General features: G+C 30.3%; 2 protein-coding genes across 6 annotated transcripts; one reads left to right on the plus strand and one right to left on the minus strand.

The window, feature by feature from the left end:
- Positions 1-7,577: 7,577 nt before the first annotated feature.
- On the minus strand, positions 7,578-10,666 carry LOC112287645 (internal alternative NAD(P)H-ubiquinone oxidoreductase A1, mitochondrial). Of its 2 annotated transcripts, none has more exons than XM_024530863.3 (2): positions 10,415-10,666; positions 7,578-9,677 (listed from the first exon to the last, which is right to left on the minus strand). In XM_024530863.3, the coding sequence occupies exon 2, from the start codon at positions 9,565-9,567 to the stop codon at positions 7,963-7,965; it is 1,605 nt and encodes a 534-aa protein (XP_024386631.1). In that variant the 5' UTR covers positions 9,568-9,677; positions 10,415-10,666; the 3' UTR covers positions 7,578-7,962. The 2 variants fall into 2 exon arrangements, with proteins under 2 accessions (XP_024386631.1, XP_073392921.1); XM_073536820.2 differs by having other exon boundaries at positions 7,578-9,968.
- A 209-nt stretch (positions 10,667-10,875) lies between these two features.
- LOC112287644 (uncharacterized) lies at positions 10,876-14,561 on the plus strand. 4 transcript variants are annotated; one of them, XR_012218380.2, is made up of 7 exons: positions 10,876-12,146; positions 12,403-12,670; positions 12,806-12,961; positions 13,150-13,390; positions 13,538-13,563; positions 13,710-13,837; positions 13,955-14,561. XR_012218380.2 is itself a non-coding variant. In XM_024530859.3 (6 exons), the coding sequence occupies exons 1-6, from the start codon at positions 11,173-11,175 to the stop codon at positions 14,075-14,077; spliced, it is 1,941 nt and encodes a 646-aa protein (XP_024386627.1). In that variant the 5' UTR covers positions 10,877-11,172; the 3' UTR covers positions 14,078-14,561. The 4 variants fall into 4 exon arrangements, 2 of the variants coding, with proteins under 2 accessions (XP_024386627.1, XP_024386628.1); XR_016505098.1 differs by having other exon boundaries at positions 10,877-12,146; positions 13,659-13,837; XM_024530859.3 differs by lacking the exon at positions 13,538-13,563 and having other exon boundaries at positions 10,877-12,146; positions 13,659-13,837.
- The last annotated feature ends 12,012 nt before the right edge of the window (positions 14,562-26,573 follow it).

Raw genomic sequence — 26,573 nt, forward strand, 5'->3', positions numbered from 1 at the left:
AGAAGCTTCCTAGAAACTTCCTAGACGCTGCTTTGACTTCATAGGTGTCTTTAATTGACTTTTTGGATTAGAAACGTGGTCAACAAGTTGGCCATGTGCCACACATGTTGTTAGCTTGAAGATCAAGCTAACTATGTGGCCCACACGTAGAAAAACTTGCCTTGTAAGTCAAGGCATGTGTCCTACAAAGTCAACACATATTGGAGGTCCTATAGAACGTCGCCACGTAGCCCCTAGTTAGATAGTATATATAGAGACAAGAGTGAAGGCTTCTTCACTCTTGTCAACTCCTTTCTTGCTTCTAGTCCAGGTTCAAGAGTCTTTAGTTTCTTGTCTTGTGGCAATAGCCATTCCAGTTTCCTTTTAATATACCTACTTGTTTATATTTTGACTTATTATATCGAGATAGCCTTTTGGTGTATATTTTCCCTCATCGAGTCTTTGTCCTTGACACTAACATGGAGCGTACTCCTTGTCGTAGTGATTGGATCTTTGTTGTAGCCCATCGTGTCTTGTCATGTTTGCCAAATGCTTCCGCAAACGCCTCCAAAAAAGTTTCATAGTTGTTCAAAATTGACGATCTTTTCTCAAACAAAGGAACAAACCATGATAGAGCTTGCTCCATGAGCAAAGTTCCAATCAGTCCAACACATGACTCTTTCGTCGGATAGCATTTGGACTATAAAGCTCTTATTAATCAAATTTGATTGATAAAACCTCAAAACTTAGAACACGTACTATCAAACGTGTCTAAAAGGCTAATTCAGGGCTCTTTTCGTTGTAAGAACAACGGTCCTTGTTGAACTAGAGGCAGAGTTGCTTCTCTTGGTGTTGAAGCTTGAGGCTGATGAATCCTCGATTGTGCCATCCCCGATGTTCCATCATCATGAAGTCTTGCAATGATTCCTTCAATCCTTGTAGTTCTCTGTGATAACCTAGCAAGAGCATTCATAATGGCATCCAACTTGGACTCCAAACTTTCAATCATACTAATATCTTAACCTCTGGCCATTCTAAGTGAAGAAAAGAAATGACTCTACAAGAAGGCAGTATTGTTTTAGAAGAGGGTACTTTGCAACCTCTAAAACGCCTTAAAACCTTCAAGAAGAGGGGTAATCCACTCTCTCCAAGAAAGATAAGACTCCAATATTATAATAGAAGAAATATTAGTTTAGAGGAGGGTAATCCGCAACCTTTAAAATGCTAACACCTTTAAGTAGAGGAATAATCTCCACTCTAATAAGAAGAAACTAGCTCTGATATGAAAGATGAGTGTACTCCCGATAAACTATCATGAATTTAGAATACTGACTGGAAATCTAAACAAGAAGCTCAAGAAGAATTGGCAAGAATTAGATTAATCAGATGAATACAAGAATAATATTAGAAAGGTGAGCTAGAGCTCCAAGAGATGTGTTGTCGAGACTGAGGATCCCCTCCGTCTCGGCTCTTATATATACTACAAGCTAGGAAGCTTTTCAAATAGCTTCTACAAACTAAGAAGCTTCTCAAGTAGCTTCCACAATCTATGAAGCTTCTCAAGCAGCTTCCACGAACTAGGAAGCTTTTCAAGCAGCTTCCACAAACTACAAAGCTTCTCTAGAACCTTCTAGAATCTTCTACAACTTCCTAGTATATGTCCTTGACAAAAAGTCATTTAATTGAAGCCTTAGTAAGTCTTAGAAGGAATTATTTTTATTGGTTTCATATTCTTTTCTATTTTTAATATTTTTTATTTAGTTTTTGACACCAATGTCTTAACTAGTCTCTTATTTATATATATTAAATACTAAAAACATATAAATGTTGATTAATAGGTAGAAGAAGTATGAAATATAATACCATAATTTTTTATTCATTTATGTAGAAAATAAGATTTTTAGTTGATTATTATTGATTTTATTTCTATAATTTTTTATAATATAAATATTAGCATTAAATTTATATTAGTACCTTAAAAATATTTTAAAAAAATTAAAATTGTTTTAAAAATGTATAGTAATTTTTAAAACATATTTTAAATATTTTGATAAAAATAATTTTATCACTTTAGAAGACCATTATGAAAATTTGGAAAAAGATTTGATGGCTCTATTGGATTTTTAGGCTACATGATATTTTTAAAGACCATAGTAAAGCTAAAATAGCAAAAAATATATACTAGTAGAAAATAGAAAGGCTAACAATTCATATAGTAATTATAAGAAGGAAAGTATACATATCCTATATGTATTATAGCACCTTAGATGTAAGTAGGAGGATAAGACTAAGGCCTCATGGTTTCTTCAAAACATCCATATACACCACTTATGAGCCTATGTGAGATTCAAATCTTAAACTACCTAATCAAGTTTTTTGTGAAGTAAAATTCAATTAATTGATTCTTTAAAATTTTTTACCTTTTATCTTTGAACTATCATAACTTATTTATAGTTATTTGGATTTAAATATTTTTCATGTCATTAAAAAGATTAATAAATCACTACAAAAAATTTATATTTTAAAATGTGATAATTTAAAAAAATATATAAAAAAAATTTGACTAATTTTTTAAATTTTATATTAATTTGATTGTAATTTCATTTTTATTATATATATATATTATTTTTATTTTTATTTTTTTCTTGTTTCTTATTGATTTTAAATTCACTTCATATCACAACTTCCACATCACTTTTGATTTAAGTCATCTTGTAATTTGAATTTAATGATAAATTTTATTCTTATAAAGAAAAAAATAATGGATATTTTGTTTAATTATATTCATGATAAGTGGTGAAAAATTATAATAAATTTAGAATCACTATGCTATTAAAATTTTAGTAGTTTAATTTCATTAATATCAATCTAATACTTTTATTACAAATGATGAAGTTTATTAATATTAAAATATATATATATATATACCAATGATTTTTTAAAATAATTAAATGGAATAAAGAATGAAGATAGATTAATACTAAGAAATAAATTTGGTGAAGCCAATGAACTTCAATAAGATCAAAAATACGATTAAAAAAAATTGATTAAATGGCCATTATATATAATCATTATCTTTAGAATAATAAAATATTATAATATTTTAAATCATTTTTTTAATCACATATTTATGTATTATTAGACAATCTTAATTTGATAGACATACATATTTACTTCAATAATTACCTATATAATATGAATAAGTAGAAGTAGATTCAAGTAGATAAATTTGTTAATATCTTGAAGAAAAGCTTTATAGAAGCTTCATAGATAGGGCTTTGACTTTACAATTATTTATAGTTGATTGATAGGTTAGAAACTTGGCCAAAAAGTTAGCCACATGTTACATGTATTGATAGCTTGTGCTACAAGCTAACTATGTAGTCCACATATAGAAAACTTGCTTTACAAGTTAAGATATGTGTCTTACAAGTTAGATACCTATTGTAAATCCTATAGAACATTGTCATGTAGCTTTTAGTTAGATAGTATAACTAAAAGTGAAGTTTTTTTCACTTTAGTCAATGCCTTTCTAGTCATTAGTCTTGTTTCAAGACTTTTTAGTCTATTTATTTTTGGCAATAGCTATTCTAGTTTATTTTTATACCATCTTTGAATGATTTTCTAGTCTTTTTGACTAACAAAAGAATGTATTGATCTTTTAATCCTTTGAGATTCATATCTTTGACACTTAGTACATTATAGAATAATAAAATTTTATATTAAATACTTATAGGATTGTAAGTTTTGATAAGAGTTTCAAATTGACTAATTTGTTAATTTTATCCAGTTTAAATAATTTTACTCTTTAGAAATCTAAAGTTGAAAAATTAACTAACTAAAAAATCTCAATTAATAATTGTTGCAAGCCAACAAAATTTATCAATTTTAAAATTTCTAATTGAACTAACTTGCTAATTTCTATTAAGAGTTATTTCAAATTTTAACAAAAAATTAAATCTAAGGTTATTAGATTAATTAAATTATTAATTTAAAATTAATATTTCTTCCAATCATCTAATATATGAAAATTTGAAGATTGTCAAATCAACTAATTTTCCAATCTCAAATAATAGTTTCTACAAATTTGTACATATTTATAAATTGAAGAATATCAAATAAGTCAATTAATAAATCTAATTTGATAATTTTTGCAAGCTTATAAATATTTTTTAGATCCAAGATTGTCTAATTAATCATTTAGTCAATCTTAAACAATAATTTTTGCAATCTTAAACTATTCTTGAATTTTGATACTTTTTTAGATGTTTTATTTTAGATTTTCAATAAGAAGTGGTAATAATTTGCACATAATTTTAATATTAAAGTTGTAAAAATTATCAAATATTCAAAGAATTTATATAAATATTTGCATCAATTTTAATATTTATTATTTAAGTATACTTCTAAAAAAATCCATTTTTATATTTATCTTTCTTATAATTTATTTTTTATAAAAATAATTTTTTTTATTAAAAAAAACATTTTATATTATTGTGTCTTATATCGAGATCTAAATTAAATATATAATTAACTTGAAATATCTATAAAAAATAATTATAGATTTTTTCTTCTATAAAAAAGATAATTAAATTTGATTTAAATTTTTAAAAAGAATTATAAATACTACTATTAAAAAATAAGAAAAATAATGAAAGCCTAAATAAGCTTAAATTATTTTTTAAAATTTATTTTTTTACAACATTTCTACTCTACCATTATAATTTACTTCTTGTGTAATCATTGCTTGCATATCTCAAATTTAAAATCTTCTATAACCTTCACCTTTGAGAATTTTTATGCCATAAATATAATCTTAACTTAAGACAATTAAAGTCATAGAAGTTCTTAAATAAAAAATTCTAATATAAAAACCGACTAAAATCAATTAAATTATTTTTTTATTGAAAAAATCAAAGACTTTTGTGACATAACTTTTCATAATTAAAATTTTATAATTTATTTATTTTTAAAAATCCTTTTTAGTGAAAATTTTGCAAAAATACCATGTGATGATGTTTTTTAATTTATTTATTTCAAAGACCGTCCAATTTATTTAGATTTTTTGTTTTCAACCCGAAAAAAAATAAAGAAAAATTCATTACATTGAGGTAAAAACATCATCTAATTTGAAAATATTTTATAAAAAATCTAGCTTTTGGAAATTTAAATTTTAATAAAACGACTAATAGGAATAAATGAAATCATATTATAAAAAAGTAAAATAAATATACAATCAATGCAATTTTTTGTAAGTTCAAACTAAGGGTATGTTTTGGCCAAAATTAATAGAAACAAAGATTAGATTTATATGTAGAATATTTTTTATAGAAGATTGAAGGTAGGACCTAGCACACAAAAAATAGACACCTAAAATAGAAATAGTATTTGTTTTTAGATTCGTTTTTGAATTTAAGAGGTAGGTTTTAAAAGCATTTTACAAGTGTATAATTTAAAATTTTATAGTATATAAAAGTACTTAAAAGAAGAAAGAAATAAGAAGTTTCAAAGATACTAAAATTTTATGCAATTTCTGGCTTTATAATCTAAAATCTAAGATTGATCTAAGATAAGTTGTTTTTGAATATGTTACTATGCAAATAAGCAACTTAGTTTTTAATTTTTATACAATTATACCAATTCAATTGCAAGATATTATTTTTCATATATAAGAGCAAGTTTAAAAGAATTAAATTAAGATTAATTATTTATTTTTAGAGATTTAAAACTTAAAATACTAGATGAAGCATATTTTATGAAATGTTAATAAAAGACACAATAATAAAAGCATATATAAAGTTTAAGTAAAATTTAACGACTAAGTTATAAGATACAACTAGTTGAATTCTTGATTAATCTTAATATAGGAAGTCAAGTATTATTGGAGGTTTTTTTATATTATATAGGTTGAACATTTCTTTATACTTATAAGCTTTTGTAAGACATACAAATAAGTTAGTAAAAAATATAATGCTAATTTAGAAATACAATTACAAGTTATAGTCCACTAAAGTTTGAAGCTTAAAAACTTAAGTTTTTTTTAAGGATTTCTTAAGATTTAATTAGTATTTATTTAGGACATTATTAGGAAATTTAATTATTTTTTATTATTAAATATTAATTTTATTATTTAATTATAATTTCTTTAGAAATATTTTAGGATTGATTTTAGATTTTTAGGATTTATTTATGGTTTAATAAGTTTTTTAATATTTAAAATTAAATTAAATTAAATTAATCTTTTATTCTTGAATGGCGAATTCATGAAAAATTTCTTCTAGACTTTGTTAGTGGCTTTAGTCTTTGTTAGGTTTTTCTTATAAATTTTTAAAATTATTTCTTAAAAATTTAAATGAAGATAGGATTTTTTTTGTACTTCTATATGAATATTATATTAAAATTAAAATTTTTTAGCAAAATTGAAATCTCCAATTTAGTGAAGGGTGGTACATTACTTTTGTAGTTTGATAATTCTATCTTGGGAAGCTATAATTGAAGATAGAACTTTGGACCACAAAATAAGATGGACTAAAATAACTTAAGTATTTAATTTTTAGAAAAGATACTATTTAAAGTCAAAATTCTAATAAGCTTAGATTCACTATAGGAAAATCAAGGATAAGTTAATTTAATGTTGTAGAAGAGAATCTATTACCTTGCCAAATTGAAGCATCAACTTTTTGAGGCAATATTAGATGCACCTAAGCAAACTTGAAGGTAAAATTTGCTAGATAAATGCATATTGTAGACACACACACACACACACACACATATATATATATATATATATATACATAGATTATAGGAGTTGAATAGAAGTAGAAGTAAATAGATTTAATAATATCTTGTAGATAAGCTTCTTAGAAGTTTTATAGATCTGGTTTGACTTTATAAGTGTTTGTAGGTGATTGGTAGGTTGAGAACTTAGCAAACAAGTTGGTTAGTATTGCATATGTTGGCCTTTTGTGATAGAAGTTTGCTGTGTTGCACATATGTGAAACTTGTCTTGCAAGTTATATATGTGAAAGATTATGTAACTTATAGTTAGATAGTATATATGGAGACAAAAGTGAAGCTTTCTTCACTCTTGTCAACACCTTTTTTTTCCATAGTCTTGTTTCGAGAGACTTATTCTTTTTTTCTTTAGCAATAGCCATTTTAATTCAATACAATACTATCTTCAAGTGAATATTTAGCCTTTTTGAGTGACACAAGAAGGTATTCACCATTTGATTCTTTGAAATTCATATCTTTGACAACTAAGAGTATATAGATCCTTTGATTTTTTGAGATTCATGTATTTGACACCAAAACCATATCAAATATTTAATTAAGGAATTAGCTTAAACATATTGCTATCAATTCCAACTTAAAGTCAGAATATACAATCCATTTACAAAAAAGTTAGCATGCACATCAAAATTGCAAGGAATAGAAAAAACACATGTATAAATATATATATATATATATATGTCAATTAAAAAGTAGTGTTCTTCACAACAATAGATTACATGTTTCTCAATCACTAATCAATCAACTCAAAAAAGACAATATACCATTATATTCTATGCAACAAACAAATGCCTGTGGTCTGGAACTAAAAAAGAACATAATAATAATAATCCAAAATCACTAAATCTTTATACATTTGGATCTTGTGAGAACTTGATATGTAAGAACTTAACTCCATATCATTGCTACTAAATAACATTTTCCTATCTTTAAGTGGGAGGTTAAAGCCCAAGTTCAAGAATCAAATAAGAGCAGCCAAATTTTTAACTGATTGACTCCCTAATCCACAGCAGTCGAAGAGACTGAATCTGCTTGGGCAAAAACAAGGCTCCATCATTGCATAGTTTTTGCATACACTGCAACCGTTATTTGTTAATGATATCACAAGCTGTCAACCGGCTCAAGTTGTCATCTACAAAAAGTCCCACATAGAAGCAAAACAGATGGTTTTATTATAGAATGTTCAAGCTTCTAGAATCGAGATATGTCACGGCCAAAAATAAAGGTGGTGAACCAGTTGAACGCCACATACAGACGAGCTCGCCAGCTTAGAGTTCGGGTCAAGTAAGCAGATCGCCAAATGATCCAGCTCTTGAACCCTGTCAGGGAAACACCAGTCGCCTCAGGACTCTGCCTCAAGTCCACTAAAGCTTTGTATCGCCCAACGGAGGCCATGCTTCCCAGATGCTTGTAAACAAATGGGTCGACCACGAAAGGTGTACCAGCTCCTGCTCGTCCGTGACCCTGTTTCCCCAGCTTGTTCAGAGACTCCCCCAGGTACTTGCCTTGCCTCTCTGCCACTTGTGCCAAAGCGGGCAATGGGGGCTTGCCAATTCGCTCAACGTACCCAGCGCAATCGCCAAGAGCGTAAACATCATCGTGAGCAGGTACTCGCAGATAATCATCAACGCCGATCCTCCCCCCCTTTGATTTCTCAAAATTTTCAAGGCTTTTGATGAAAGCAGATGGACCTACGCCTGTTGACCATACAAGAAGCCCGTAGGGTACCTCATTTCCGTCGTTGAGAATTAGTTTCTTCGGAAGGACGTGTTTTACCATTCCCCGCATCAGCTTGACTCCACTCCTCTTCATCTGGTTAGTGGCATATTGACGGAGCCTCACATCAAATGTATTGAGGATCTCATTTGCCTCTATGAGAGTCACGTGGATCAAGTCCTTGGAATGTGAAAACTTGCGTTGGACATCACGCCGGATGAAGTCGCTGAGCTCACCGCTAAATTCCACCCCTGTGGGACCACCTCCAACCACTACACAATGGAGAAGCCTCTTTTTCTCCTCCGGGTCTTTCCCAGGAATTTCTGAGAGCGCGAGGTTGAGCAACATCTTGGATCGGATCTCCATTGCATTCCTCACGTCACGAAGAAAGAGAGCGTGTTCGTAGACACCATCGATGCCAAACGTTGAGGCCTCTGCACCTGTTGCAATGACTAGCTTGTCGTAAGCAACCTTGAACTTATCTCCTCCTTGGTGACCAGCATGCTCGTCAAGGACCGACTCGCAGTGTACTTCATGGTTGTCAACATCGATATGTGTACATTTAGCGAGGAAGTAATAAGAATCAGGATTTTTCGCAAGGGCCGGCTGAATTGTCCTTACTGGCTCCGCTACGGAGCGAAACTCGAGAGTTCCGACACAAGTAGATGCCAGCAAGGGAGTGAACACCATGTGATTGCGAGGAGAGACGCAAACTATGTCGTAGATACGACTGTCAAGATCCTTCAGAAGACGACAAGCTCCCCATCCAGATCCCAGTACTACAGCGCGTGGCTTCTGGTCTTTTCTCGTAGCTAACAGACCGGGGAAAGTAGTTGTGCCTATTACTGAAGCACTGTTGTCCAAATCCTTGTCAGATGCCGATCCTGCTGCAGTGCTAAATCTAGGGTAGAAAATGGGTTCGTTGTGCAGGAAGGAGGAGCTGGATCTCGCAATCGTGCGTATGAAGCTGGAATGGTAAAGATTAACTTGGTTCGGTGTTCGAAGAGGTAATGATCCTTGAGCATTCCATGCTCGAGACACTGCTGCATACATTGCTCTGAACCCATCCTTTCCCTTCATTTTGGACCTCTAAATTGGCGAGCAATCGATAAAATGTCTCTTCTCTTGACGATCTTCAAACGTTCAGTAACTGAGATCGCAGTCTTGGAAGACAAACCAGAAACCTATATCTACCGAAAGATAGAAAATTTCAGGTATTCTTAAGCATCGCGAAAGTAAAAAATGACATATACTCGGGAGGATCAGAATGAAATAATTGAAAATCAAAAGGAAATAGAATGGTCAAATATGAGCAAAGAGTGGAATTTCTAACAAAACAGGGGAAGAGAGGAAACAAAATTGGTCTTAGTCACAGTGATCCCGACTGAGAAGTTGGGATTGGATCAATTCACTGCTCCTTTGCAGCAACAATGATTCATCCCTAAAGAATCTGATAATGTGTGAAGAACTCAGATCTGCCCCTGGAGAATGGAGCAAAGCTATAACGTTATGGGTGCCGAGATGAAGTGAATAGAGTAAAGAAAAGGAGGTTACTCCATAATCTCAAACTAAATAACCTTCACATTTCCCGAGAAAATTCAAGAAACCATCGAAGCGAATCTCCGAGGACCGCAAATTCAAGTCACGCATAGACGATCTCCAATGATCATAACAAGGGAACCTATGGAGCGATTGAACTTCATTCTGACACAAGTAGTAGAAACGGGAATATAGAGTCAACTTCAGATACTACTCTTCTCAGACTTCCCTCCTGCCATTTCGCAAGCTCACTCACCACCCACAACCTACCAAAAATCACTGTTCACATTCACTTCTCTCACTTCACCATACTCAACCTTCAAGTCAAACTCCCCGCCAACCAGCCCAACAACCAAATCAAAGCCACCACTATGCTACAATGACTTGCCTGAAATTGAAAATCACGCCAAGCCCTTGAACGCAGGGAAGAGTTCTCCACATACGCATAACAACTCGGAAGTTGACCCAAAACACTTTCAACCTTGAACCCGCTTGTGAACATGGTGGAAACTAGCGAAGTGCCAAGTATGTTGCGCAAACAGACCTCGAGGAGCATGAGAAAGGTAATCGGGCCAAGTAGACATGCAAGCTCCACCTCAAAGGTCAGAAAGAACGCGCAAGAGCCTAAGGCACAGTCGCAAGGCACTTGGCAATTACAGACAGCCTTCATAGTATGGATCCGCACCAACAAATAAATTATTGTGCAGGAAGGACCTTCAAAGCGACCAATAATAGTAAGAATATCTTATTATAGCCCTTAAAAGTAACTTCCTCCTCTCTTTCTGGAGCTTTGTCGACAAAAAGCCATCTACGTGGTATCCAGTACTCTAGAGGGTGATATACCCGGCAGCCCACTTGCTTCTTACGGGACTTCAGACCTGAGAGTCCATGCAGTGTTTCTTTCGAGAATTTCAATTCTGGTTGCAAAGTTGTGGAGGGAAGAGGATCATGAAAGTGCGAAGGGCAGTATTTATCTTTTGATCTGTGTAGTTTCGTGCTGCATATGCTTTAGGGTTTTTCAGAAGAGATAGCCTATGAATTAGGGTTAGTGATCATCGATCAAACGACGGTAACACTATGAGTTGAGGAGATCATAATAATATTTTCGAGTTATGCCACGGAGAATTGCAATGTCGGAATTGGGCGATGTTCAGCGCTTTAATCTGTGCTCCATATCAAGCACCCGTATTTCTGATTTTTTTCGTAAAGAATTCTTGTCATTTGGAGTGGTTCTTTCCATTGAACTTCCACTCATGGACATATATGGCGAACCCGAACTTTGCCACAACCGAGCAAGTTCACTTCGCGAATGGCGAGCATGATTTACTTTCAACAGTGATAAATCAATGTGTTGCTTCTGCGAGGGACGGGGATGATTACAATTCAGATAGTCCAGAAGCCAGTGTAAGTGTTGCAGATGATAGTATCGATCCAATCACAGAAGCCAGGGAACAGCTCATGGCCGCCAACCCACCTTTAACTGCAATAGGTGAAAGTTTTGTAGGCCCTGTTTCAACACTTTCTGAAAATGAAGAGGGTTTCGCTAAGAATCACGATCGCGATGGGGCCAATTTTCAATTAGCTATCTACATAGCAATGGCTCATGCTGGGCTGGTGCTCGCAACAGCCATTTGCTATGGGGTCTGCCTATTGCTAAAGGACTACTGGACGCCTATCCATTGGGCTATCTTGATCTCGATGCCATTGCACCGAATACAAGCAGCTGCTTTCGAATTCTGGAAGCGACCTTTACAGTTGGGTTTAGCTCAAGCCTTCTTCGCCATCCCTGCTGCGATGCTTTTTGCGTTGCTTGATACCGTAGAAGATATTCGCGAGACATTTCGAGCAATTTCAATTCGTGACTTTGCCCCAATCTCGGACGACGCAAAATTCTATAAGCTTTTTCAGTGGCTTTTCTTCCTGTGGACTTGCTTATTATGCTACGAGTATGTAGGGCTAGTGTATATGATAGCTGTTGCATGCGTTGCTGGTGCAACCTACCGGATGTTACACGTCGTACATTCCATCGTGACTGCAAAATATACAAATTGGGTTCCTCAGGCACATGAGCATCGCGGCAGTGCTGCACAGCTATTATTTTTCACTGTTCATGCTAGCAGGTTTGTGGCATTCCACTTATTCCTAATAATATGAAACAGCAACATTTTAAATCAAGGGCATTTCAAATCCATCAATTTTTCATACTGGAACAAAAATAGTATTGGTTACCTCTCACTTGTTTGTCGACCTCTTTTTGCACATTTTTAGGCCATCATGCTAAGTGCATTTTGCTATAAATGGCTGTACCTTGGTGAATTTAATTCAATATCTGCAATATGGTCGAATATTGAAGCTTCAAAGATTAGGTTCATGCAGGTGGAGCAATCGAGGACTAGCACAGACATTGATAAAGAATCTTTCCTTCCTTGTAGCTCTTCAACTTATAGTTTCAATGACTTTGGTAATCCTAGGAGGTACAATTTTGTTTTCATTCAAAGTAAGTGTTGAAACCAAGGATGCCGTCGACGCTTTGAAGTCCAATTTGGAGGCGGGAAAAAGGTTTTCAGATTGGCTAGGAACCAGCCCAACTTCTCTCAACATCGACAAATACATGATGATGGCTTACGACACAGTGGTACAGAGGGTAATTCTACTAGACCTAGATTAACATGATTCTCAAGGTTCTCTATTGATTCCTAAATGCATACGAATTTCATCTGAAGTTATTCCTTTTTTTTTTTTTTTTTTCCTGATAATCTTAAGTGAAACGTGGATTTAGGTTAACGATTATGCAGAGGAGAGCAACATGACAACCGTTGCACATGCTGCAAAGGAGTTTCTCGATGTAATTGCTTACAATGGTGGCGGAAATCCAGCAACCGACGATAAGTCCAGTTTTTGGGAAAAATTCATGACAATAACCCATGTCTTTGCAGTAGGGTGCAGCTCTTTTACTTCACGATTGGTGTTTAATGTTGATTTCAATATGACATGTATTCAGAGTGCCAGTCTCAGAACGTCTGTGGGAACAACTTATTTCTTAATACGACGTCTTCTTTGATATTCTGTCATTGTCAAGTATTACCAGTACATTCATTTAGCTTAGGTGGTTGATGGTTACAGGAGAAATTTGGAGGCGGTTCCATGTCAGGAAGCTATAGTATTTTAGTTGGACTTGGTACAGATGTAGCCAACTTCGTCAAACAAGTTTTAGTCTTTGTAGCTATGCTGTTTTTCCTAATCACATCGGAAAATGGCGGTGTAATGGAGCAAGTTTTACACATGATTCCACTCTCAGAATTGACTCGTCATAAATGTGCGAGTGTATTGGACCGGACCATCAGCGCTGTTCTTGTAACTACGGGTAAGCTAATGCTCTTTCAGGTTCAAAAGCGTTTCACATTTCTGCAATCCTCTGCTTCTTCACGTACTCATATTGTTTAAATTGTACTGTCGATCATTGTGTAGTGCTTTCCTGCATTGTACTTAAATGAAGGCCTTGTTTTTCCAGGCCTTGTTCACGTATCTCCTCTTCAGGTTCTTAAAAATCCACTTCCTGTACGTTTCAACATCCATTGCTTTGGTGAACGGATTGATGCCTGTTTTTCCTAACTGGATGGCGTCTCTACCAGCTCTACTGCAGCTCCTGATTGAGAAAAAAATTCTCTGGGGAGTGTCTACAGCAATTATTTATAAGTACGTGATGGACTATGGTGTCACTGAGATTCAAGGGGTTGTTTCAAATCACAACCAGTATCTGACGGGCCTCAGCATTGCTGGAGGAATGACCCTCTTCCAACCCGCAATAAAGGCATGCTATATCAGTCCTTCAATCCAAGTCATCGTGCAATCACTTGGTTTGTGGATGAAGGCATTCAACTAAATTAATTCATGGATTTTGTCTAATTTTCGTTGCTGCTGATTACAGGGTGTGATCATGGGCCCTTTGGTGATGACGGTACTGGTGGCTCTAAGAGACCTATATTCTGAGTTCGTATTGAAGGTTGTCACAGCTTACCAAGGTTCTGAAACACAAGTGAGAGATCACTGATTTTATTGTTGAAACAAAGCAAATTTTTATTCTACAAAGTACGAACACTCGTTCAAAATCTGGAATATGATATTCAGCATTTTCCGTTGGAGGAATGACTTGAAGGATTCGTAGAAAATGGGATAGTTCGGGAAAGTGAAATCTTGTCGATGTCAATGTAAAAAATAGTTCTACCGATTGTTTTACTATCAACCTCTACAACTTCCAAACTAGTGAAGCACATACTTTTCTCTGGGTCACACAACAATCTCATCATTCAGAGGGAAAAAATCCAAAACAATTGGACTATTTACAGCTATTTCGGTAGCATATTCTGGTTACCTCTCTTCGGCCTCTCCAGCCCTCGAACCTCGAAGGTCACTAAACGGTAGATAAAGTTGGTAACACGAACCACTGCAAAGCCCACGAACCAATTTTTTTTATTTGTCACATAATTTGCAATATATGCGTTTCCAGAACCGATTGCAACAAGTTGGCCGTTCAACTGATCATAGCAGCGTGGAATTTTCTATCAAAACCAGATAGTGTGAAAGTGGAAGTCCAAAATCGATGGGTATCTAAAATCACCAACGTCACACCTCGATTGCAGAACTTAGCGTGAAACAGAACTTGCCAAACTCACACCTTGCTTTCAAAGGTCTTCACAAAGTTAAACAAGGGGCCATTTCAGCTTTGTCCTGCCTTCTTTTCTGTGCACTTTAGGGTTCTGAGTTAATCAATGCACACGGAAACGAGGTATTTGAAGTAGCTGCAGGACACATATGTTCAGAGCCGCTACAAACCGAGCCTCATTAGAAGTTGATGTGTGTGAGAAAAGCGCTGGCTAAAGTCTGAATGCATCGATGCAGCTTAGAAGGAGCTCTTTTCATGGCTTGCAGTAGGGAGGCTCTCAATTGTTGGATTGTTCATCATGGCTCCGTATAATGCTAGTAGTTTTCATTTACATGAAACCCAGTAAGGGGAAGTATTCTATTAGTATCAGCTTTGTGGCATAATCCTGATGAAAGATATTTCTTTTAGTGAGTGGATGTGATCACTTGCCTAGTCAAGGCCGGCCGTCAAGACTAGTCAATGAAGGTGCTGACCCTCCGACCTGATATTTCAATAAACAAAATGAAAATAAAAATAAATTAAAAATAAAATACTCAATTGCACCAGAGAGTACGTTTATTTCACACTTCCTAGCATATGAAGCTCATTGTGTTATCTTGGTATGCAAATGCGATTGTACTTGGTGACTTCAAGTTGTTGAAATTTTTCTTAAAAAACATCTGAATTTCATAAAGAATTTCTTCAAAAGCAAAAGTTATTGAGAATTATGTTATGTCATATAAGTTCTTACATAGTTTTTTTTTTTTTTAATTTCTAATTTTTAATTTTTTTTATGTAGTTTTTGAAATAAATATTACATAAGCAAAGATAAATTTTAAAAATTTTGGTTTTAAGTACATTTGTTGATTACTTTTTATCAATAAGTGTACATAATATTAATAAGTTAGAAAGTGTTTTGAAGCAACTTAATTAAAGAAATGAAAATGTGTAATTTTTGTCAGTATGAGTTTAAAATGTTAAAAAACACCTCTTTTTTTTTATTATTGTTAATTAGAGTAAAGAGTAACATAAAAAAAAATGTAGTTTTTCTTTGATACTGACATTAGTTACAAGAAAATTGCCTATAAAATTTTAGGATGATGTTCCTAGTATTAGAGCATCATCAACTGTGGCTTTTCTATGTTTGTTATCCACTAGAGTAGTTGATTTATATATGTATATATGTATATATATATATATATATATATATAAGAAACATGTATAAGAATAGAATAGAAATAAAATGGCATGTCTTTATCTTATCATCATCATAAGAGTAATCTTGAACTAACCATGAAAAATTATATAGGTAAAATAAATGATAAATGGTAGAGACAATGATACCATCAAGTACAATTAGGTTACAAAAAAACAAAAATGTCATTTCAAAAATTTGGACATAAAAAATACTTTCCATCTGATTTTAGATAAAATTTATAATAATATAATAATTTAGAAATTAAGATGTGTTGCATAAAGCATAATGCAATTGAAGGTTCTAATAGATTTTTTTTTTTTTTTTTTTTTTTTTGCATTTATAACATATACAGGTTAGTGACATGCAAGAAGGTCATTAAGAACATATTTAGAATTTATAGTTTTTCTAAATGTTGTTGTGATTCTTCTTAAGAATATTAATTTGAGTCTGAGAAGAATGAACAGTACTAACAGTAGAGTACAAACTAGGGACAAGAAGAACATGCTTGAAAGGATGATGATGAACCAAAAATTGGAAACAACAACTTTATAATGCATAGGTGCTACCAACTCTGTTTTGAAGATAGTGATACTGTTGAAAATTCAATTAGGACATCTCAATGCCAATAACTGTCATGCAGAAATAAAAGAATTAACTTAAAAAAGTTGAACCTCTCATGTAGAAGATGCTTGCCCCAAAGGTAAAGTCACAACCTTGAACTCCATGCTTCAGTTAAAAGCAAATGAACAGAGAAATCCACCAAGGTTTAGGGTTCAGCATTCTGATTCTCAGGGTGGATTTCTACCTTGGACTGCCTTCGAATTCTACCTTGGACTGCCTTCGAATTCTACCTTGGACCGTCAGATTGTGACAACGAAGGCGAGAGTTGAGGTGCACAAGGTCCTGGTTCAAGCCACACAGATATTCGTAGAGGATTTGCAGCATCCTCAACAATTTGCCAACGAAAGTGTATTGTCTTTGACTGACTGAGGCACACTTCAATGGGAGCGGTAAGGCGCTGCTGTAATTGTGGAGAACTGGCATTCAAAGTTGCCAGATACTACGGAGAACTCTACCTGGGCGATCTGAAGAATTGCGAAGGATAGATGTCTTCAATTGTGTATGTTGGCAAAGGATTAGAGCAAGAGCTCGTCGTCTGTCTGTAACTGAAACCTCAGCGTCGACAGTCCTTTCTTCTACTTAGATATATTTCTAAGTACAATTGTCTCTCTAATAATCAATCCCCCAGAAACTAATAACTCCCAATAATTAGTTAAAATTCTGGGAAGCAACTTCAACTAGAATTTAGATACCTCGTCTTGTTTCTTGTTTTGATAGTTAACAATTTCTGATATATGTGTATATATATATATATATATATATATAATTGTTTTTATTATTTAAAAAACTTTACTTAAGGTTTTTGTTGCAACAGATTATGTTAATTAGCTGGAAGAGAATTGTATTTGCAAACTCTCTCATTTTTTAAAAATTAAAAAATCTCAATTTTAATAATCTTCTTATTTTGCAAATACATGAATACATAAACTTTGGTATTTTTACAATATCTTAAGAACATACACTTCATATCTTTTGTGTTAAGTTTGGTCTTTATATAACTTGATAACTTTAGATATGCAATGCTTGTAAATATTGTTATATATAAAATACTTAGATTTTTTTTTTTTTTTTTTTTACTACATAATTTTTAACATGACATTAATACAAGAATATTAGTGATAAAATAATTGTGTATACATACCACATTTGCTACTACATCTATCAAAAATCATGACTAATATACCATATATATATATATATATATATATATAAAATATATTACTTACTACCTTACAATATTGCAACTAATATGCATTGCAATTCTATTTTATTGTCAAATATTCAATACAGAGGTTTGTCCTACAATTCTTTTAGTTCTTAAATTTTTTCTAGTTTTTTTAGATCTAAAATTTAAATTGTAAAAGATATATATATATATATATATATATATATAATTTTAATCCTGGTTAAAACTACTTCTTTTCAAGTATCTTAAAGTGTTCAGACTTTGAAAAATACTGATTTATACTTTTGAATATATATGTATATATATTAAATTCTAAAGTATGTAAAAAGTATACTAAATATCAGATTTTGTTTTGAAAACAAAAAAAATGTATTGCACAATTGTTGCAAATTAAATTGGACTTGAAATGCAAAAGATTAAATACTATTTATAAGATATTTTATTTTTTAAAAAAAATCTATATCCTTAAATTTTTTAAAAATAAATTACAACAACAACAACAACAACAATTATATATTTCTTAATGTAAAAAAAAAAAATATTGCAATATAATAATTTTTATTCAAGATGATTCAAGTATGCCAACTTTTAGAGGACAATTGGCTTGTATAAAAGTATAAAATTCTAATTTTGTCTAAGACAATGTCTAAAATCTTTGATCTTTCATAAAATAGAATAATTAAAATAATTCTTAAAATCAATTATTATTTTTTATATTTATTTAATATAGATTTTTTTTTGTAAGATATTATTTATAATTTAAAGATGGATGTTATTAATAGTAGCTAAAATAAGTAATAATTATAAATTAGATAATGATAAAATTTAAAAACAAAAATTACATTATAATAGTTATTATAAAGATAGATATAATTATATATATTATTAAAATAATCAATCAAAAAATAATATTTATATCTCAAAATCTTTATGTGAATGATCATAATATATTTCAACATATACTTTCTACCTACAAATATTAGATATTAGAAGTCAGGTCTTATCTTATTTTATATATTCTACTGTATATATTTTTGTAATATTTATTAATTTTTTAAAATTTTATTATATATTTTTAATATCAATTACTAAAAAAATTAAATGTATTAAATATAAAAAAATAATTTTTATTTAAGAAAACTAAAAAACTAAAAAATTAAAGTTAAAAGATACTTTTAATTTTTTATATCTCTATATTAAAAAAATAATATTCTACAACATTAGATTCAACAATTAATTCAATATAGGCAAGTTTTGAAAAATTATAGATTTAAAAATAAATATTAAATAATTTTAATAGAAAAATAATTCAATAATTTATAAAAACTTTATTTTTTTTAATAACATCTATGTGTACTATAAGTAGCCAATATGTGCAATACTTGGTTAATTTATTAGCAAAGTTTTTAACCTATCAATTACCTACATATATTTATAAAGTCAAATCCATGTTTATGGAGCTTTTAGGAAGCTTCTCCATGAGTGCCATGGACATACATATTTACTCTAATATTTACTTATATGATTAAATAGAAGTAGATAAAAATAGATTTATTTTATAATATTTTTTTAAAAATGCTTCTTAAAAACTTCATAGACATTGCTTTGATTCTATATATATTTTTAGTTGACTGGTAGATTAGAAACTTAGTCAACAGATAAACCACATGTTAGTAGCTTGTAGAATAAGCTAATTATGTGACATACATATAGAAAAATTACTTTATAAGTTAAGATATGTGTCTTGGAAAGTTAACATATTCTGGAGTTTCTATAGGAGACAATCACATAGCTTTTAGTTAAGAGTATATATTGAGGCAAGAGTGAAGCCTTCTTCTCTCTTATAAATGCATTTTTAGTCTTTAGTCTTGTTGTAAGATTTTCTAAGTCTTCTTATCTTTAGCAATAAGTCATTTTATTTTATTACTATGCCATCTTTGAGTGATTTTCTAGTCTTTTTGGATGACATAAGAGTGTATTGATATTTTAATTCTTTAAGATTCATATCCGTGATAGTTTGAAAAGAGTGCTAACTTATTATTCTTGTATTATTTTAAAAATTAGTGAATCACTTCACTTTTATTATTGTGTTTTGAAGGTTGCAGACTACCTATATTTAAATAAATAATCTTATTATTAAACATTGATTTTTTTCTTAAAAAAAATAGATTATTCTTCTTTGAAGAAATTTTCATTTGATATTAGCAATTGCGGATTATCTTCCTCTAATTTAATTTTTTAAATTTATTTGGATTGTCTATGGAAGAAAAGATTATAGATGTTACTTTTATTATCTAAGTTGGATTCATAAGCGCACTTCTATCTGGAAGTACTCTTTCTTGGTTAGCACCTTTAATGGAAAAGAATTTATGACTCCTTTATGATTTGAATTCATTCTTATTAGTGTTTACAGCCACATTTGGAGAAAGTAATTGAAAAAGAGTACAAAAAATTAAGCTCTTATCTTTATGCCAAGGATCATGGTCAACTACCATATATGTTGTTGAATTCCAAAACCTTACTTATCATATGGATTGGAATGACGAAGTCCTTATTGATCAATTTCAATATGAGTTGAAAGATAATATCAAAGATATGTATAAGATAATATTAAAAAAAAAAATCTTTAGAATAATTTATTACTTAAGCCATTGCATGCCACAATCAATTATTTAAAGGCATCAAGAATAAAGACTTGGTTGGAGAAGAATAAATTAAATAAGGATGGCATCTCCCAAGTTTTTAGAAACTTATTTATCAAGGCAAAAATCAATGTAAATTGATAACAAATTTTAAATCTCTCACTAAGAAAAAAAAAATCTTTATGTTGTCAAAAGGATTTGTACTTATATTGTAGAGATATTGAACACAGTATTCAATATTTTTCAAAGAATCAATGCAATCACAAAACGAAGAGGACAATTGCCAAAGAAGACAATGTATTGAAAAACAAGTTTCTCCAGCTATAATAGGGACCGTTGTCATGTTGTGGTTCGGCTACTATATGAAAATAATATAATTATGTACTTAATATATAATTTATTAAGTAACATGGTGAGAGCCATGTTAGTAGATTTTAGTTGGTTATAGAATATAATTTGATTATTACTTTGAGAAGAGGTTTAAAAAGATTACTATAGAATTTATATAACTTTAATTTCTTTTGATAGTGGATTTTAAGATTGGTTTTGGTTGATAGTAACTTCTAAATATTTAGAGTCACCTTTGTTAGACATTGGTGACCTTTGAAAACTTATTTTGGTTCTCTTATTTGGTGTTTAGAGTATAAATTAAGTAAATCTTATAAAAAAAAGGATTGAAGAAGGATTTTGGTAGCAGAGAGAGTAATTAGGGCACCAATGTAGATGAATGGAGATGAATGATGAAAATCTCCATTCCTATTGGTCAAAAATCATGACCAATAGGCTTTGAGGAGGCTGCCCGAGTCTATATTAGAGATTAGGGTTAGTTTTTCAGCACCATTTAAGCTTTAAAGGATAGGATCAGCAAGTTTAGGATTTTGGCTATGGTTTTGGTGCAAATCTTGTATGATTTGGAGTTTATATGAAGGAGATATAGGCGCTCAAAGTTAAGGTGTTGATTTGGGAGCTACTATCACTCTTTTAGGCATAACACACGTGTACGGATAGCAATTGAGGATCGGTGATTACAACTAAAGAGCGCACTTTTGCGGCTACACTTTTTGTGTATTACTTGCTAGATTCTACGTTGGGATGAAGGAGTTATTGGATTTTGAAGTCAGCAAATGCAATTTAAGGGTAGTAAGTGACCCGATTTACTAGTGGTTGTGTCTTGAGCTATATCTTGAGCAATTTGACAAGGTTTTGGCTCAAAATTTCTGAAAATGTGTAAATTCATGTTAATAAACTTTGTACATAAGTTTGATGATATTTGAGTATTGGGTTCTTGAGATATTAAGAAAATAGTGCTCGGATGCTTGTAAATTAGGGCCTAGAGCATCTACTAGGGTTTCTTAGATGTCAAAAGATCGGGAGTGAATTTGTAGTTAGTTTTTTTTGTGATAAAAGTTAAAGGTGAATTCTACCTATTCTATAAATTTGAGACAAACTAAATGATTAGATCAAGAGTTATGAATTTCTAAAGTTCAAGATAAGAAAATCCTTTGCGGAAAAAATATATTTTGAAGGGATTTTGTTATATTTTGAGTTTTATGCAAATCAAAGGAGTTTTAGAAGCTAAGACAAGATTCATATAAAGGTTTAAGCTAAATTCTCTACAACTAGATATCCAGTGTATTTCCAGCTAGCAAAACACTCCATACGACACCGTGTTGTTGGAATCATATACAATACATAGTAAAGGTCTAATTCTTTCTTTAAATCCTTTACCTTGTCTTACAATAAAAGTGTATTTAAGACATAAAAATTATAAAGTTTTATATTATTAGATTAAAGAGCTTCAACTTTTTTTATAAACAAAGACTTTGGCAAGAAATAAGAAATATCTTTAGTCAAGAAAACTAAACTCGTACATGTAGAAGTCATAGTTGATCATTTGTTAACTTTTAGAGACATTATTCATGAAACTATTCTTTTAAATGTAGAAATTAAAGATCATAATAGTATAGTAATATTTAATGTGATAAGATCTTCTTTTAATTCAATTATTTTAGGATTATTGTGGTAAAAAGAAAAATATAATTCTTAGATAAATTAGATTTCTTATAACCTTAATTTTTCTTGTAGTTTAATTCAAAATTTTAACAATGAAGTAGAAAAGATAAGCCTAATACATCCAAATTCTTACTAATAGGTGCAAGTACTTTCATGCACATGACAAAAAAAGAGTCATCTTTTGCTATATATGCCACATCTATTTCTGATGGTAGAAAGACATTAAATGGTATTTCTAACCAATATCAAGATTTTTAGCATTTTTTTTTTTAAATGTAGATATTCTTCCAAAACATTGATCCTATGATTATACAATTGATCTATAAGAAGGAAGTCAACCACCATTCAAACCAATCTACAAGTTATTCTAAAATGAACTGATTGTATTCAATAAGTATATTGACAAGAACTTGGCTAAAAACTTCATAAACCATTCAAAATCTCGAGTAGGATCTTCTATCTTATTTGTGAAGAAAAAAGATAGATCTTTGTAGATGTACGAAGACTATCCAAAATTTAACAAGATCACCATTAAGAATAGGTATCTTCTACCTTTGATTTTGAAACTTCTTGATCAACTCAATCAATCAAAGATCTACAAAAAAATAGATCTACAAGAAGCATATAACCTAATTCATATTAAAAAAAGAGATGAATGGAATACTACTTTCTATACTAAGTATGGATATTTTGAATATAATGTTATATCTTTTGGACTCACAAATATACTTCCTACTTTTCAGCATCTCATGAATGATGTCTTTTTGTGAGTTTTTTGATGATTTTGTTGTTTGTTATTTAGACGGCATTCTAATCTACTTTAAAAATATAAAAGAATATGAACTTCATGTTTGTTGTATTACAAAAACTTAGAGATGTAGGACTATATGCAAAAATTAAAAAAAATATGTATTCTACTTTTTTTTAATTGATTTTTTAGGATACATCATTTCCAACAAAGGATTATTGATGGATCTTAAGAAGGTCTAGACTATCATGGATTGGAAGATTTTAAAAATAATTAGAAATATGCAATGTTTTTTTTTGAGATTTACTAATTATTATCAAATCTTTATCAAGAACTTTTCTTAAGTTGTGGCTCTTCTTACACAACTAATATGTAAAGAAAAACTTGAATAGATGAAAAAAAATAGAAACACCTTTTGAAGTTTTGAAGATAGCATTTATTTTTGTATCAATTTTATATTGCATTGATTTTTTTAAGATATATTTTATAAAAATAGATACATTAGACTTTGCTATAGATATTGTTTTATCACAAATAGGAGTAAATAATAAGCTCTACCTAATTATTTTTTATTCTAAGAAATTTTTACAATTGAGAATAATTACAAGATCCATGACAAAAAGCTTCTTGTAATTGTGGATTCATTTCAAGAATGGCATCATTATCTAGGAGGTGATTCTAGTCCAATTATTACATATACAAATCATAAGAACCTCAAGTACTTCATGTTTGTATATGTTTTGAATTGTTACTAAGCCCATTGGAGTATGTTTTTTTTATCAAGATTTGATTTCAAGATCACATATAGACCAAAAAACAACAAGGTTTATTAAATGCTCTTTTTAGATGTTCTTATGTAGTATCAAAGGAAAGAGATGTAGCTTTTGATCAATAAAAAATGAGTTTTTTAAAGCCAAAGGATTTTTATCTTTTAGCAATAAAATCAGCATTGATTATTGTTTCAACTTTTGTTAAGCAAATTCAATCAAATATGTCTTGTGATCCTTTTATTCATGATATCAAGAATAATTCTTCTAAATTTCATGATATTTTTAAGTTTGTATTCAAGAATAATCTACTCTATTTTGAGGGATAATTATATATTCTAGATAACAAAACATGATTACATGTTCTCTAAGCTTGTCATGATTTTCTAGTAACTGGACATTTTGGATACAATAAGACTTTGAAGCTAGTATCTAAAGATTTTCAATGGCCTCATATGTAAAAGGTAATCAAAGGCTTTGTACAATCATATGATATATATTCAAGATCCAAAACTCCTTATTATTGACTTTATGGACTTTTTTAGCCATTTTTTTATTTTGAAATAAGTATAGTCTTTTTTTTATGAATTTTATTATAGATATTTCAATCTCAAGTTTATATGATTTTATATTTATAATAGTAGATTATTTTACCAACATGGCACATTTTTTACTAGGTACAAAATCTATCACAGGTAAAAAAAATGGCTAAATTTTTCTTCATAACATCTATCATTATTATGGATTGCTTAAAGATATTATATTAGATAAGTTGTTTCAATTTATATCAAGATTTTGAAGAATCTTTTTTAAGATTTTAAAGATAGATATAAAGCTTTTTTTGGCTTTTCATCTTCAAATTGATGGACAAACAAAAGAAGTGAATCAAGTTTTGAAATAATATTAGAGGTATATCATTAATAATCATCAAGATAATTGAACAATTCTTTTGCCATTGGCAGAGTTTGTGTATAATAATTTGATACATTTTTTTACTTAAAAAATACTTTTTTTTTTACTAATTATGGTTATCATCTATGACTTGATACTTTTGACTTTTTAAAACTTGATAATCATGTGGCAAAAGATTTAGCAAATTATTTGTCAAAACTACATATAACAATGAAGGCACAGTTAAAAGAAGCTCAAGAATGACAAAAGATTAATGCAAATACCTATTGTAAAGAATAACTACAATTCAACGTGAGTGATAAGATATGGCTACTTCATCACAATATGAAGACTACTTGTACTTGTAACAAGTTGGACTATTGTAGGCTTTGACCTTTTTTTATTAGTGAATAAGTCAATCTTATTGTTTATTGATTATATTCATGAAAATCTATAAAAATCCATCCTATATTCGATGTGTTTCTTCTTAAGCCATATAAGACAATGAATATCTTGAGAAGAAGACAAATATTATCTCTTCATATAGAAGTGGATAATAATCAAGAGTTTGAGGTAAAAGAACTCTTAGATTCAAGGTAGTGCCAAAATAGTTTAAAATATCTTATTCATTGGCATAGATATGATATTAGTAAATACACAAGGAAGCCAAGAAAGAATCTTACAAATACAACAAAGAAGGTTGAGACTTTTCATTGACAATATCCATCAAATTTAAGATGAAAAATAGCAAATCTTTACTATATAAAAAATAAGATCTAAGAAAGTTAGTATTTTATCTTTTATTCTTATTTGTAAATTTTATATATTTTTAATACTAAAAAGATGAAAAATTAACAACCAATAAATTCAACTTTAGAGCTGTTACTTGTTGACTTACAAGGTAAGACTTTGCAATTGTCAAAACCTTCAAGATGGTGTAATCAAGATAAAGATCTTGAAGAATAACATGTCTTTCTTTAACTAGATAAAAAATATAATGTATTTAATATTCTAACCTTAAAAAAGACTTTAAATGTTTGGTGATTTTATTAGAAGTAGAAATGACTCTTGACAATGTTCTAAATATTTTGTAGAACAAGCTAACTATGTGGCACATATATAAAAAAAACTTACTTTGCAAGTTAAGATATGTGTCTTGCAAAGTCAACATGTTTTGGAAGTCCTATAGGACATTGCTACATAGTTCCTAATTAAGATTATATATGGAAGGAAGAGTGAAGCCTTCTTCACTTTTATAAATACTTTTTTAGTCTTTAGTCTTGTCTCAAGACTTTCTAAGTCTTTTTTTTTAATAATAAGCCATTCTAATTTAATACTCTATCATCTTTGAGTAATATAAGAATATATTAAGGTTTTCTTTGTTTAAGATTGATGTTCTTGAACGTTTGATTAAGATTTATCTAGATTTTTCTAGGATGTATCTAGGATTTAGAATTTCATTAGGATTTCATTAGGATTTGATTTAAGATTTGGTTAAGATTTAATTAGGATTTCAATCAAGAATTGATCTAAGATTTGATTATGATTTAATTAGGACTTTAATTAGAACTTTAATTAGGATTATATTTGGATTTTAATTTTTAGAATTTCTTTAGGATTATTTTTTGTTTCTTTAAAGTTTTTATTTTTAATATTTCTTTAAGATTATTATTTTTTTAAGATTTATTTTTATATTTTTTTGAGATTTTTTGTTATTTTTTTTAAAAAAAGAAATGGTATCATCTTTGTATTTTTTTTGTGACTTCTTTTAAATTTATTTTCATAGGTTTAATTTTGATTGGATTTATTAGGGATTACTTGAAGTTTATTTAAGGCTCT

The sequence above is a fragment of the Physcomitrium patens genome, chromosome 10 (genome assembly GCF_059467195.1).
Source record: "Physcomitrium patens ecotype Gransden chromosome 10, ASM5946719v1, whole genome shotgun sequence".
Taxonomy (NCBI): domain Eukaryota; kingdom Viridiplantae; phylum Streptophyta; class Bryopsida; order Funariales; family Funariaceae; genus Physcomitrium; species Physcomitrium patens.